At 50.1% G+C, this 15840-nt stretch overlaps 1 protein-coding gene across 1 annotated transcript in view; it reads left to right on the forward strand.

Moving 5' to 3' along the window:
* The first annotated feature begins 1167 nt into the window (after positions 1 to 1167).
* PPP2R2C (protein phosphatase 2 regulatory subunit Bgamma) overlaps positions 1168 to 15840 on the forward strand; it is a 163745-nt gene continuing 149072 nt past the window's right edge. Inside the window, exon 1 of the mRNA XM_069594687.1 lies at positions 1168 to 1645. Within this exon, the coding sequence (XP_069450788.1) occupies positions 1576 to 1645 (70 nt within the window). The 5' untranslated portion in view covers positions 1168 to 1575. The remainder of the gene's footprint in view (positions 1646 to 15840) is intronic.

Raw genomic sequence — 15840 nt, forward strand, 5'->3', positions numbered from 1 at the left:
ACTAAATCTGCATACTTGTGCTAAGAGGTGGGCGTGGTTGAGGAAGCTGAGGTAGGGGACAGGTAGGGGACCTGCCCTGGGTTGCTCAGCATCCAGGGGATGTTGGCAGAGCCCCAAGCCCCTCCTGGGTCCTGCCCTTTCAATTATGCCCTGCAGGGTGCTTGTGAGGGTGGGGAGGAACTTTATTCTGGGTGTTTCTAAGGAATAAAACCCCAGCTCTAGCTTCAGAAACTCCCTCTCACTCTCCAGCCAGAAACCTCAGGGGGCTTCCACCTTCTCCAGCCTTTCCCATAACCCCAGCCTCCTGCCTTAGCCCCTTCTGGACTCTTCTGCCTCCACTGCAGTTTGGGGAATGCTTGGAGTCCCCCTCCCCCACCCCCTAACAGTTGAGAGGAGGAGAGCATCACAAAATTGCAGGGGTTCGAGAGACCAGCTGCACCCCAACCTGGGTTTTGGCTTCCTATTTCGGGCCAAGGGCCCCTTCAGCCCTGGTACCCGTCGGGGGCAGTCTGCACCTTTCCATCTGTCCCTTTCCAAAGAGGTGTTGCTGAACACCTAAGAAGACCTGCTGGTGTCTGTGCGGTTGGGCAGAAGTGGATCCATTTACCCGCCCCCAGCACCTCTGAAGGTCCTCCTCTCTTCTAAGCTCTCCACCCACCAGGAGTACCTGGGCACGCAAAAAAAAAAAGTGAAGTCGCTCGGTCGTGTCCGACTCTTTGCGACCCCATGGACTATAGAACGCCAGGCTCCTCCGTCCATGGGATTTTCCAGGCAAGAGTACTGCAGTGGGTTGCCATTTCCTTCTCCAGGGGATCTTCCCGACCCAGGGATTGAACCCGGGGCTCCCGCATAGCAGGCAGGCGCTTTATCGTCTGAGCCACCGGGCACGCAAAGTGGCCCCCAAATGCTCAGCTGCCCAGTGCCTCCCGCCAGCTGGTCAACTCCTTCCTCCCTCGCCCGCTGGCATACCCAGGGACCAAAGGTGTCCATCCGTGAGGCTGAGAGCGCAGAGGGCAGCTTCTGCCGGGGGTCGCGGCTCCACCTGCAGGGTGCTGGGCGGCGGGCGCGCGGCGGGAGGCGCGGGCCGCGGGGGCGGAGGAGCGGGCGGCGCGAGGGAGGGGCCTGCGACAGCGGCGGCGGCGGCGGCGGCGGCGGCGGCCCCAGTCCGCGCAGCCCGGCTCGGCCCCGGCTCGGTCGGCGCAGCGCCGCGCGCGTCCCCTCCCGCCGCCGCCGCCGCCGCAGCCAGGCGCACCGGCACCCAGCCGCCGCCGCCGCCGCCGGGGCGCACGGACGCAGCGCGCACCGCCGGCCGGGATGCGCGCCCGGGACCCGGCCCGTCCCCACCCGCGGCCGCCGCCCGCCCGCCGCGCTCAAGCCTGACCGCGGCGCCCGCCTCGGCCGCCCTCGCCCGTTCCCCGGCCGCCCCCTGGTCGCGCGATGCCCGCCCTCCGGGGCCCCGGCGGCCCGCGCCCTTGCTAGGCTGCGGCGGCATGGCCCGCGCGCCCGGCGCGACCTCTGCGGATTGCATCGGTGTGCGGCGGCGGGGCATGCCCAGGGCACCGGGCACGGCCTTCAATGGGCGAGGACACGGACACGCGGAAAATTAACCACAGCTTCCTGCGGGACCACAGCTATGTGACTGAAGGTAACGTACGTGTTGTCTGAGGCCCCTTCCGGCCGGCCGCGGCGTGGGGATGCCGTCGCACCGAATGCCCTCCGAAGGTTTGGACCGCGCGCTGTGTGTCGTGTCCCCCCACCCCACCCTACCCCACCCCCGCCCGGGTCCGGGAGGGAGGGAGCCGGAGGGCGTCGGTCTCCTGCTGCTCCGTAGCCGGACAGGGCAGCGCCCTCCTCCGCGCCGCCCTCCGGCGGGCAGCTTTCCGCCTCCAGGCCTGGTGGCACCCTGAATCGTCCCCGGCCCTCATTTTTTGTAAAGGCCACCTCTGCGGCTACTCTGGTGAAGACATCCCAGGCGAATTTAGTGGCTTAAAATCCTGGGTTTGCCCTTTCATCCCAGTCCAGAGCCCGGCAGAATTTTCTAGGCTGCCCACTCCCCGGAGACTAAGAGCGACCCAGGAGGAGAAAAAAAAAATATTCCGTGGCCAGATTGCCCCAGAGGCTCGAGGTTTTCGGCCCCTCCCTGTGGGCAGAAGCAAGGTCCCTTAGCGGGGTGAGAGAAGGTGGCAGGTTTGGGGTGGATCTTTCCTTCCTGGAGAATAAAATGAGACAGGAACAGCTGACCCTACACTGGTGAGCCCCGAAGTGGAACCTGCTTCCCCACACAGGCCCTGCATTGGAAATGCCCCAAAATTGGCCTTACTCCGCATTCCGAGGCTGGTGGGATCTAGAGGGTCAGCGACCCCTTCTTACAAGCCAGTAGCAACTTCAAGTGTACCCCGGCTCCACCCTGCCCAGGGAACGGTGGGGAAGCTCCCAGGCCTTAGCCAGGCGCCCGCGGATTGGAGCCTCCATTGCGGACCGGGAAGGGCCGGCCGCGCGGGGTGTCGGCATGCATTGGTGGGGACCCCTTGTGCCCGGAGACCTTCCCGGGTTAAGGGGCTTGACTGCGTCTTCCCTAGGGGCTGCCGGACTGGCTGCAGAGGTGTTGGTGGGTTTTAGCAAGAGGTCCCCTGGTGGGTGCTTCCGTGGGAGGAGCCCAGGGCTTTGCGTGCCGCGGGGTTGGGGCGCGTGAGAACCCGGGTCAGGAACCCGTGTGGGCTCCGAGCGGTGGTGACTCGACTCCGGGCGCTGTCCAGCCAGCGCCGATGCCAGGCTCCGCCGGAAATGAGGCCGAGGAGCCCGTCGGAGCTCTGCGGAGGCCTGGAGAGCGCCGGATCAGCGCGGGGTGGGCTCCCAGGCGTCCCGACCCCGGGATTCTGAGGCTGGATGTGTGACCTGGGCGGAGTATAGGGTGGAGAGTGGCGCTCCCCGCTCCCCGGAGGAGAAGCGCTGAGTCACGCTTTGCTGATAGGTGTGTGTAGGGAGAGGGGGCAGGGCTGCTCGGGCTAGCTGAGGGCCCTACCTCAAGTTAGGGGTTTCCTGGGGAAGCGGGGGTCCAGAGCATCTGAAAAGGGTCCTTTGTCGCCGGTCTTGGAGAGGCCAAGGAAGGATCAGTGTGTTTCCTGGGTGTTCTTTTTGCTGGCAGCCTGCTGAGAGGCAGAGGTGAAAGGCTGCTGAGTTGCTGGCAGGTCCCCCAGTGGTCTGGCTGGAGCCAGGAGAGGGGATCTTGGCAGGTCATCCTGATCTGGCTTTCTGGAAGAAGCCTCTCCTTTCTCATCTGTGCATGGAGGATGCTGGAACAAGGCGCTGGTCTGTGTGACTTAAAGTAAAAAGCACTGCCTGACTCATGGTGGACATTGGCAAACCCTAATTCCTTCTTTATCCTGTCTCTCCCTGTTTTTCTCATGAATTCACCAGCTCTTAGAAGGGAGGAACAAGGGAGACGTGCATAGTTATCAGAGTAGGAGGTGATGATTGTTAATTCTTCATTCATGCAACAAATATTTACTGACCATCTACTAGTGCTTTAGCCCTGGGAACTGGACACAGGTCCTGCCCCCAGGCAGCCTGTATTCTAGAAGGGAGCCCCATTATGTGGACAAATCTCTTTCCCCATCTGTGAAATGGGAGTGAATAATACCACTCTGTCTACAAGTTTTAGGGTTTATGTGGGGGTTAGGTGAGATGGTGGGCTTCCCTGGTGGCTCAGATGGTAAAAAAATCCACCTGCAATGTAGGAGACCTGAGTTTGATCCCTGGGTTAGGAAGATCCCCTGGATGAGGGCATGGCAACCCACTCCAGTGTTCTTGCCTAGAGAATCCCCATGGACAGAGGGGCCTGGCAGGTTACAGTCTGTGGGGTTGCAAAGAGTTGGACACAACTGAGTGACTAAGCACAGCACAGCACAGGTGAGATGGTGGATGAAGGTCTGACCCCAGAACTACAAATTGTGAACTAGCAGCCTACGTGTGTGGAGAACCCATTATATGTTGAGGCCTCACAGGAGTTCCGCATACCGCACATGCCCATTTCATAGATGAAGAAACTGAGGCTTAGCCTTTGTCCACATCCCAGACTGAGTGCCACTGTGTGCAGGGGATAGGGCTCTGATCCTAGAAGTGCAGCAAGAAACAGGATTCAGAGTTCCTGCCCTCAGAGAACAGGGTCTAGCCAAGAAAGCAGTAACAATAAGTATTAGAATTATATGAGATTTCTGGCCACCCTGCATGGAAACAGACCTTCCTGCTATTGCATCTTGCCCATATTTTGTGCTCAGAGCACAGAGTAGGTCACGGATTTGGGTGTCAGACAGCACTCGTGCATGCTCGGCTGAGTCCCTGTTGACTCTTTGTGACCCCATGGACTGTTGCCTGCCAGGCTCTTCTGTCCACGAGGATTCTCCAGGCAAGAATACTGGAGTGGGTTGCCATGCCCTCCTTCAGGAAACCTTCCTGACCCAGGGATCGAACCCATGTCTCCTGTGGCTCTTGCATTGCAAGCGGATTCTTTCACCACTTGAGCCACCAGGGAAGCCTCCGATGTCAGACAGACTTGCGTTCAAGTCCTACTTCTGAATCTTCATGCGCTGTGCAACAGGCACAAGTTACTAAACCTTTCTGAGCTTCACTTCCCCCTTTAAACAGAGAAGTCATAATGACTTGTCTTAAAGAATTATTGGGGATATCGGTGGTTATGCTAATATAGACAGCATCTGGCACAGTGCTTTTGGCCTATTGGAAGCATTTTATACATGGTACTGTTAGAATTTAAAAGTCTTGTTCCTGGAGGAGCTTCACAAGCAAATAATGGATGCTGGGAGTTTGTAAAAGTGCCAAGTGTACAAATCCCTGTTCCAGCTGGTCATTTGGCCGCAAACACACACAACACCCCAGTGACTGTGATCTACTTCCTGTTCCTTAAGCAGGGCATTTTTTCCTTTCAAGGTATTTGCACTGGCTGTGTCCACTACCTGGAACACCCACCTCCTGCTCTTCCTTCTCATCCTTCAGGTCTTGAGTTAAATGTCATCCTTTCCAGTGGGAGCCCAGTTCCTCAGTTTCCTCTTGTAAAATCCCAAATACCTTGGGAAGAGTTTCGGTTTTGTTAGTCATTCATTAACACCTTGTGGTCACTAGCCATGGGCATGTGTCACCGTGGAGCACAGAGGACTTTGCAGAATGGATGTGTGTTGGGGGAGAGCAGTACCGTTAAGGTTCTCAGGACAGTGGAAGGACATGAGCCCTAGAGAAAGGGGTCCCAGGGATCAGAGAATGCCAAGGTGTCTCTGTTTAGACTTTTCTCAAGAGCCAAATATGACTTTAAGAAGGACTCTTCCTGGCTATGTTCTCTTGCTGCAGTCCTAGAACTCAGGTTTTCATTTGTTTGATTAGTCTTGAAGTCATGTCCAGCTCTTTTTACGACCCTGTAGACTGTAGCCTGCCAGGCTCCTGTGTCCATGGGATTTCCCAGGAAAGAATACTGGAGTGGGTTGCCATTTCCTTCTTCAGGGGATCTTCCTGACTCAGGGACTGAACCCAAGTCTCCTGCATTAGCAGTTGGATTCTTTATCACTGAGCCCCCAGGGAAACCCAGACTCAGCTTTAGCATGAGTTAAATAGACATTTCTAGGCTAGGCTAGACTGAATCTAGGAAATACGTTCATCCTCTTTCATGCAGTAGCATTTACCAAACACATCCTTTTCTGCATCTGGCTCTGCTCAGGCAGGGATGAACCAGGGTACTTCCATTCTCCCTTGCAGTGACTGGTTCGAAAATGAACATGGAAGTCCTTTCTGGAGGTTGAGTGGAGAGTAGAGAGAGCTGCAGGAAGCTGGTCCCTTTCTTGTGATGGAACACGGAAGCCCCCCCCCCCCTGCCCCCAGCAGCTGCCTTGAGACCATGGTGGAAGCCAGTCTTAAGACAACAACACAGTTGCTGTCAGAGTAGACAGTGAGTGAGATGTTGGTGACTCCTGGATTAACCAGGCCTAATGTTCACCCTACCTCTGGGCTTCCAGTTCCATAAGCTGCTATATTTACTCATTGCTTCAAACTTGAAGCCAAGTCTGTTTCTTGCAGCCAGCAGCACCCCTACTCATACAGCCTTTACTGATTGTCGAGAAAACGGAAAAGCTGCCCTGTCACTCACGACCAAAACACAAGATACTTAAAGCCAGGAGGTAGCTGTTTGTGTGTGTGTGTGTGTGTGTGTGTGTGTGTGTGTGTTCTGTTTTGGAAATCCTCTTTGGTCTCTTTCACGAACTCAAATCAAAGTTGCAGAGTTCTGATTTCCCCTCCTGGTACTTCCAGCCACATGAGGGATCCCAAGGTCTGCTGTCAGGAGACCTAGGTTCCTGGTGGGGTCTGGAGACCTGCATTCCTGGTGAGGTCTGCTCTGGGTCTGTAATCTTGGGCGGGAGCCTTAGTTTCTGTTCCAGGTTTTTCAGCAGGTCACTTGAAGTGAGGGATGTGCAAGTGTTTGATGTTGCACCTTCTCTGTGGACTCCCCACCATGCTTTGTGAATGGAATACATTCGGTGGACTCATGGCATTAAATGGCTTGGTGCATGTGATCATGCCCAGCCCAGGGCCTGGGGCACAGTCAGGACTTAGTAGATATTGTCCATGAATAACAATGTCTGTTCTTTAGGAGCTGGAGTCAGACTAGCTCTTGGCTGCATATTCCCTGATGGTTCAGATGGTAAAGACTCTGCCTGCCATGTGGGAGATGGAGTTTGATCCCTGGGTTGGGAAGAACCCTGGAGAAGGGGATGGCAGTCCACTCCAGTATTCTTGCCTGGAGAATTCCGTGGACAGACGGGCTCTGTAGTACATGGGGTTGCAAAGAGTAGGACACGACTGAATGACTAATACACCCAGAGCCCACAGAAATATCAGACTGGCTGACCCAACTTCATCTCCAGCCTTAGGGAAATTGAGCTGAGAGGGGAGGTTATGTCTGACAGTGACCTGAGCCAGCCCAGAGGGAAAGCGGGAGAGCCGGCCTTTGATTTTTGAAATCTTGGTTCCTTTTGCTTCCACTTAGAACTGTCCCTTTCATAAGCTTTCCTGGGGTTTCATGAGCTGACGTTGTTTCCACTTCTGGCGTGGGGGCAGGGTGGGAGGCTGAAATGGGACACCGGGGGCTGTCCCCTGTAAAGTCACATCACCTCTCTGAGCTGCAGTTTCCCTGTACTGCTTCCTGCCCTGGGATTCCACAAGGCCTCATGGACTCCCAACAGTCCACTCTGGGCAGAGGCTATTATTGTTATCAGTTTCCTCAAACTGTCGTGGAGGCCAGTTAAAGGTTGGTGCAGTTAAACCTCACTTCAAGGTTGGTGCAGTCACGAAGTAGATAGAGGTTTTCTCATTTTCTTTCTGCAAGAGGGAATCAAATGCTAATACAATGCTTCCACATCATCTCCTGGTTGTTTTTACCTGCTGCAGCTTTTGGTCTTTATCTTTAAAGTCAGCATAGCTAACGGATGTTTCGCTGAGAGGTGTTTTAGGTCTTGAGACCTGAAGCATGGCTGTGTGAAAGGCTGGTGCTTAATAGGAAGGATTATAAAGTAACAATGCAGATAAAGAGAAAAGAATGGCCTCTAGATGAACATTGTTAGCCACTTGCCATAGCTCCTTCCCATCTTTTGCAAATGTCCATGTCTGTTTTTAATAAAAGCTTAATCTTTCCATATAAACCATTTTGAAGGGTACTTTTCTCATTAAGCATGAGGTTATAAGAATTTTCCAGTCCCTTTGCTGAAGGGCTGGTTTTCTGGGCATGCAATCCAGGTAGGCCCCATGCTCACATGCTCAGAAGGACCAAGAACCTTGTTCTTGGTTTAATTCTCCACTGTCCCCACCTTGAAATCTTTAATAATTGTGTCCTTAAACCTGTGTTTTGTAAGTTACCTTTGATAGGATAGTGGAGCATGACGGTGAACAGAAGTGACACGTGCAACAAGCGACTCCACTGTTCCTTAAGCGGCTTCCATGTCACACTTACCTGGGGTCACTTGGAATATCACGGAGCTTCTGAGCATCCTGGAGCCACCAGAATTCTGTGAGTCAGCACCAGTCAGCATGTCCGTGATGGTGTAAACAGAGGCACTGATAGCCTGGAGAGGCCATGCTTTCTTTTTGAACCAGAAAACTTGTTTTGAATGCTGGAAGGAGGCAGTGGCATTGTAAGAAGCACATGGACCAAGGAACCCTAACATAACCTTTGTTACTCTTGAGAACATCCCTGGTCTAGCTAGTCATTACTGCTGAAAATGATGGCATCAAAAGAAAGGGAAAGGCGGACCATAGTTCCTGTTCCCATCAACCCTCATTCATCACTGAGAGTGGAGATATGTGTCTAAAACCCTCAGGCGTCAAAGAGTGAAATAAAAACGTGCAGTGTTCTTACTGCTCTTATACGAACAAGCTATGTATACCTGCAGGAGCTCCCAGATACAAATTGTGTAATTCAGTGATTCTGCATTCTAGTTCAATGCTCTTCCATTTGCATTTAAAGCTGTAGTTACACAATACACTGGCCGATAAAATCCATGTTAATAATTTAAACTTTTTTTTTCAACTGTCATTAAATAGCAAATAACTAGGACCAGTCATGGGTAAAAATGGAAAGCTTTATATTTTTGTACCTTTAGTGATACTTCTCCCTGCCTTTTATCCTCTGCATTTTCACTTTGCGCTAGACCCCACAAATGCAATATGCTCAGACACTCAGTCATGTCCGATTCTGCAAGCCCATGAAATGTAGTCCACTCGCCAGGCTCCTCTGTCCATGGAGTTTTCCAGGCAAGAATACTGGAGTGGGTTGCCAAAATCCAGAGGATCTTCCTGACACAGGGATCGAACCTATGTTTCCCACATTTGCAGGTGGATTCTTTACCACTGCGCCAAAGGGGAAAATCTCAAAGGATCAATTATTCGATACCCTATGAGTTATTGTCGTTTAGTCGTAAGTCATGTGTGACTCTTTGCAACCCCGTGGACTGTAGCCCCCCAGGCTCCTCTGCAAATAGTCCTATTGTGCTGTAGTGAGGAGGGCAGAATCCTTGACCCCACTTCCCTTGGCTTTTGTGATTGGTGGAACTGGTGAGAGCCTGTCACTCATTGGACCATTTTTCTCTGCTGGGCGGAGCTATAGTATTAAGGTCTCTGCTCCAACAAGAAGCCTGTTTCCCTCATTTCAGAGACCAGCCTTTAGATCTGTCTCTCCCCGCAGGCCCAGGAGGTGGGGCAGTGGAGTGGGGGTCCCTAGCTCATTCCCCCCCCCCCAATTTACCATTAAGAAAGATATGTTTTTCCCTTTGGTCCATCTTCCTTGTGTATTTTCAGGGATGAGGGGTGTGTAACAGGTTCCCTCAGCCCTGCCTCCAAATACCATCATTTTATTGGCTGCACACTCTTCCCCTGAGAGATGTCATAGTTCAACTCATCACCTCCGACTGCTGGATAATTAGGCTGCCTATTTTCCTTTATAACTAACACTGAGGGAAAGAATCCTATGTTTGTAAGAAGACACCCTATTCCCATTCTTCCCCCTAAATCTGAAATAATTTTGCTCAGAGAGAATCCTGCACGTGCAACTTTATGTAGAAATTATGAATGTGCTTAATGTTCTTGACACCCACTGCCCAATTATTCTCCAGAAAGTTTCTCTATTTTATCTCATGCTGATCAGCATTGGGTATTCTAATTTATTTGACCTTTGCAGATATCATAGATGAAAAAAATACTTGTTTTAATGCATGTCTGAATGCCAATGAGGTTGAACACTTTTCCCCTTGTGTTCAACAACCGGTATTTACTGATCCTCTTACATGCCAGAGGGAGGTGAGATGCCAGATGTACAACATTGAAGAACAAGGTCGTTCACCCATTTGTTCATTCAACAAAATATTTCTGGAGTGCCCACTATGCACGAGGCACAGAAGATACCCATATCTCTGGGCAGGGAGAGTGAGGTGGGGGCGAAAGGAACAAAGAAAGAGAGCTGAGGCCAGAGCACCAACATCTAAGGGACAGAGAATGAGAATTCTTGTTGTCCACCCAGCTAGAAGATAAAACAAGAAGGCTCTGGAGTCACAGACCCAGGAGAATCCTGGAAGGGAAGGGAGAGAGAGGGCTGGCAGGAAGAAGGGTGGATCAGCCAGCTTTGAACACTGCCAAGTGGTCAGAACAGTATCAGTAAGCATCACTCAGGTGCTCACACACACCTGGCACCTGGTCTTCTTGGGCTCAATTTGGTGACGACATATTTCCGTGAGACTCTATGCTCTGCACCCCTAGTTCTCCCCGTTGGCTTGCAGAATAGTTTGCTTTCCACTAGCCCCATGGTGCCCTAGGGAGTCCTGTTACTTAGCACAGTTAGCCCTCATGCAGAGTTACTCACCTGGTCTTCATCATTAAACAATAATGAAACAAACATAATAGCTATTATTGTTGTTCAGTTGCTAAGTCAGACTCTTTGTGACCCTGTGGGCTGCAGCACACCAGACTACTCTCCTCCACTATCTCCCAGAGCTTGCTCAAATTCATGTATATTGAGTTGGTGATGTTGCCTCACCATCTCATCCTCTGCTCCCTCTTCTCCTCCTGTCCTCACTCTTTCCCAGCATCGGGGTCTTTTCCAATGAGTCAGCTCTTCGCATCGGGTGGCCGAAGTACTGGCACTTCAGCCTCAGCAACAGTTCTTCAATGAATATTTAGGGTTGATTTCCTTTAGGATTGACTGGTTTGATCTCCTTACAGTCGAAGGGACTCTCAAGAGTCTTCTCCAGTACCACAATTTGAAAGCGACAATTCTTCAGTGCTCAGCCTTCTTTATGGTCCGACTCTCACATCCATACATGACTACTGGAAAAACCATAGCTTTGACTACACGGACTTTTGTTGGCAAAGTGATATCTCTGCTTTTTATTACACTGTTTAGATTTGTCATGGCTTTCCTTCCAAGGAGCAAGCATCTTTTAATTTCCTGGCTTCAGTGACCGTCCACCATGATTTTGGAGCCCAAGAAAATAAAATCTGTCACTGCTTCCACTTTTTTCCTTCTATTTGCCATGATGGGACCAGATGCCATGATCTTAGTTTTTTGAATGCTGAGTTTTAAGCCAGCTTTTTCACTCTCCTCTTTCACCGTCATGAAGAGGCTCTTTAGTTCCTCCTCACTTTCTGCCTTTAGAGTGGTATCATCTGCATATCTGAAATTGTTGATATTTCTCCCAGCAATCTTGATTTCAGCTTGTGATTCATCCAGCCAGGCATTTTGCATGATGTAGTCTGCATAAAATTTAAATAAGCAGGGTGACAATATCTACTTTATCATATTCCTTTCCTTTGAACCAGTCTGTTGTTCCATGTCTGGTTCTAACTGTTGCTTCTTGACCTGCATACAGGTTTCTCAAGAGACAGGTCATATGGTCTGGTACTCCCATCTCTTTCAGAATTTTCCACAGTTTGTTGTGATCCACACAGTCAAAGCCTTTAGCATAGTCAATGAAGCAGATGTTTTTCTAGAATTCCCTTGCTTTCTCCATGATCCAGTGAATGTTGGCAATTTGATCTCTGGTTCCTCTGCCTCTTCAAAACCCAGCTTGCACAGCTGGCGGTTCTTGGTTCACATACTGCTGAAGCCTAGCTTGAAGGATTTTGAGCCATTATTATGATTGACCATTTACTGAGCACATATTCTATGTCAATTGCAATGCTAAATGCTTCATCTTATTGGATCCCCACAAACCCCAATGTATGTGTGTATGTGTGTGTGTTGTCTGCATTTTACAAAGGAGAAAGGTGAGGCTTGGGCACTTGCCCAGCATCACTTGGTTTGTAAAGAGCCAAGCCGGGGTTTGAATGCTGGCCATCTGCCTGTAGAACCCACTCTCCTGATCTCCGCACTGCTTAGTCAGACTGACAGAGCAGTGACAGGTGGCCCATTCAGCTCTGGTTCTGCACCCAGTTTTGAAGGGTCTCTTGACTTGAACCCAGGACTGCCTGGCACAGTGCTTATGCTGGACATGCAGCTAGAACTGCACCTGTCCCAGGCACGTGTGGGTGAAATTAATCCAGATGGGTCAATGAGAGAAGGGGTCCCCTCCACTGCAGGGTAAGTGGTGGGGGTGATCACAGCTCTGTGAAGAACAGGTGCTTTGGCATCAAAGGGAGCAGCCTTTCCTGGGTCAGGAGTGGTGGTGTATTGAGATACATTCTAGTGCATTCCAAGCACATGTGCAAAGTGACATGTGCTTGTCCCCTGACAGAATCTGGACTTCTCTGCCTGAACCTCAATTGCAGTTGCCAGCCTGCCTGGGGACTAGGACCCACCTGGGACTCCTGTGCTGCCCAGGATGGGCATTGCCCCTTTGAACAGTGGGACCCATTGTCCTTAAGAACCCTGGTCTGAATGGCACATTGAGGCAGAACAAAGGCTGCTCAGAGGCTCCGGCTGCCCCAAGCAGAGATGGGATCTCCAACTGCAGCCGTTGGGCCTCCTCTGGACCAGCCTGGCCTCCTGCATCCTCCTGCCCCCTTGCCCTGCTGAGGTTGCAGCCATGACCCCAGGGGCTGCTGGGCCTGGGCTCCGCTCCTGGCACAGCTGGGCACCTTTGGCAGGTTCTTCAGCCTCCTATCCAGTTTCCCCCTCCCTGAAGCAGGGGGAGAAGTGCCTGCCACTCGGGCTTTTTGTATTAAGTGCAATCATGTGCATATTGTGCTTACATCTCAGTAAAAGGGAGCTACTTGTACTGTCATTATCAGCTTCTGATTTTCTTTTCACAATTTCAATAAAGTCTTAACAAAACCTTTCAAATATGTACCAAAAGAGAAAATTGTATATCGATTGTTTTCCACCCATCCCCTCATCTTTCAGCTGCTCTCAAGATTTTGCTGTACTTTCTTCATTTACCTTCCCATTCTTTTGGCTTAAGAATTTTTTAAAATATATATTTATTGATTCATTTGGCTGCATTGTGTCTTAGTTGCAGCACACGGAATCTTTTTAGTTGTGGCATGCAAATTTGGTTGCAGCATGGGAGATCTAACTCCCTGACCAGGGGTCGAACCCCTGCCTTTGGAGTGTGGATCCTTAGCCACAGGACCATCAGGGAAGTCCCTTGGCTTAAGAGTTTTTAAGTGCTGGATTTCTATGGTGGTCCAGTGGTGAAGACTCTGTGCATCCAGGGAGTATGGGTTCAATCCCTGGTCTGGGAAGTTCTGCATGCTGTGTCGTAAGGCCCCCCCCCAAAAAAAATTATTTTTTAAAGTGAATTCAAGACTGTTATTTTACCCCTACATCAGCAGGCACCTCTGAAAGGTGAGGGTGTTTTTTTTGCATAACCAAGTATCAGTATCTCACTGAACAAAATGGGTACTAATTCCTTTCAATCTAAATTCTGGTCCATGTTAGTGAATCAGCTCTACTTCAGTGCAGCATAAACAAACATTGATTAATTCTGGCTCATTTTAGCAATGTCTCCAGGTATCTCAAAAATGTTTTTTTTTGTTTGTTTGTTTGTTTGTTTGTTTGAATAGTTGGTTGGTTTGACCCAGGTTCTAAAGTCCTGCATCTGCTTGTGGTTATTCTGTCTCCCGAGTCTTTTCTGATGGAGCTCAGTCCTCCACCCTGACTTGCTGAAGACAGTCGTTGCTATTTTGTAAAGAATTACAGTTTAAACCCTGTTGTCCATAATCCCTGGCTGGACCCCAGTATTCTGACAGGACTGGATGCTGACGGGTGGTCGCCTGGGTGGTGGGAATCCCCAGGCATGCCCCTTCTGATTCCAGGATCCCTCCTCACCACTCATCAGCTGAGAGATCCTGGGCAGGTTGTTCAGCAGTGACGCCATCGGCACCAAGAGCTACTCACGTTACAGACCCATGAGCAAAATAAATGGTTTCTGTTTGAAGACATGGGCCAGAATTTAGATCGAAAGGAATTCATGCTCATTTCATTCGGTGAAGACACTGAATTTTGAGACAGTTTGCACAGAGATAAGTGGCTGGAATGGCCATAGATCCCCGAAATTGAGTTCCCAGTCCTGCCCGGCTCCTTCTGAGGCCGCTTGTCCAGCTTCTGTGTCTCCTAGATTCTGTGATTCCCTCTGGACCTTCCAATAACTTCCTTCCTGCTTATGTTAACCTGCGTCAATTTCTGTTCCTTATAACTAAAGAACCTTAGTTCCTAGTCCCAGCCAAGAGGGGTGACTGAGCTCAGATCATAAGATAGGATGGGAACCTGGCCCTTCTGAAACATAGGACCTAGAGTCCTGTCTCATGCAGCATCAGCAGATATGTATCTTAGACGCGCATGCTTCCTCTGTACACAACTCAACACCTGGTACCCACCTGTACTTCCTAGGTGCTGGGTATTTGTGCATTTGAATGACTGAGTGAACAAATGGCATGTCTTCAAATCTGATCCCAGAGCAGTCCAATTTTTTTTTCCCCCCAAATGCCACTCTTCCCCCTGGCCGCACTCTCTGGGTATAGGCAATCTTAACTTTGCACCATTCCAACATGTACAGATTTCAGCACCACAATTTAGTTCAATAATGCCAGTGCCCCAATCACACAACCCAGATTTCAGCTGCCCCTGAATGGTAACTGTGAGTAACTGCATCAAGAACAAACCTTACCAGTTGCTCTCCAGCCCAAGGATCACTAAGTAAATAACATACAAGCATCGTGATCCGTGACCAAGTCATTTCTTTCAGTGTCTGTCACTGGTTGGTCCCTGTGGGTCTGTGAATTCACACACAGACAGCAAAACATATAGTGATGGTGCCTCCTTATTTCCAGGTGATAAACCCACGTGACATTTTCCAAAAATGGGTAGTCAAAAGAGGGCATTTGGCCCACAAAGATGCTGTTCAGAAAAGAGAGAGAGAGAGAGAGAGAAAAGTGATAATGCTGGAAGAAGAATTTGGATTGAATGTAAAATGCAGTTATAGAGGAAATCTCCCACTCTGGGAATGCTGAAGTTGCAACCACTTGAAATTCTGTATAGCCAGGGGAACTAAGTCAAGCTGAACTAATTGGCATAAATGAGGCAAGTGCCTGTGACCAAAAAAAAAAAAAGTAAGATGTCTTAGGGGTGGTGACACTGGCAACATATTTCATGTTAAAGGAACTCTTAAAGATATTTCACAACATTGAAGGTGCGGAGAACAGAATCTTGGAAGCTGATCTAAACTTAGAAATGCAGTTCTCCAAGGCAAAGAAAGATGCTTGCCCAGCATCATAAGTTATCCAACAAGCAGAGGGAGCCGGCACTGTTGAAACTAGCCTAGTTACAATTTTTACAAAAAAAAAAAAACAAAACAAAAAAAAAAACAAGAATTCTCAGTGTATATAGTGTTTTACATGACTGGGTACTAAATAAAATACTAGTTTTACTCTTCTACTTCCCTATACATTTATAACCATCAATAAGAGAGTTTTTAAGGTTTTTAAAAAGTTTTTCAAAGATTATGAAACTCTTCTAATTTTTCACCTTGATTATTAAGATCACTTTGAGTGATTTTGGCTTGCATGGTCATTTTAGGGTTCCACACAGTTGTGCAAAGTGGGGTCTCCCTAAACTCATGCCAGATGGGCAGTGTCTATCCTGTGTGGCCCTTCCACATGTCAAGGGCATGGTGATGGTGAACCATGGGTCGAGAACGGGAGTCAGCATCCTCTTTGTTGCAAGTGGCAACTGGAGAATATTAAATAACTCAAATTGCTCCCTGAAGAAATGGTTAGACAGCTGATGGGTCACTAGGAGAGGGGCATACGCCTCCTGTCTACAGTGTTCACTGTGCAGACCTCCTAGCCAGCCTGTCTGCT

Source organism: Ovis canadensis, chromosome 6, assembly GCF_042477335.2.
Source record: "Ovis canadensis isolate MfBH-ARS-UI-01 breed Bighorn chromosome 6, ARS-UI_OviCan_v2, whole genome shotgun sequence".
Taxonomy (NCBI): Eukaryota; Metazoa; Chordata; class Mammalia; order Artiodactyla; family Bovidae; genus Ovis; species Ovis canadensis.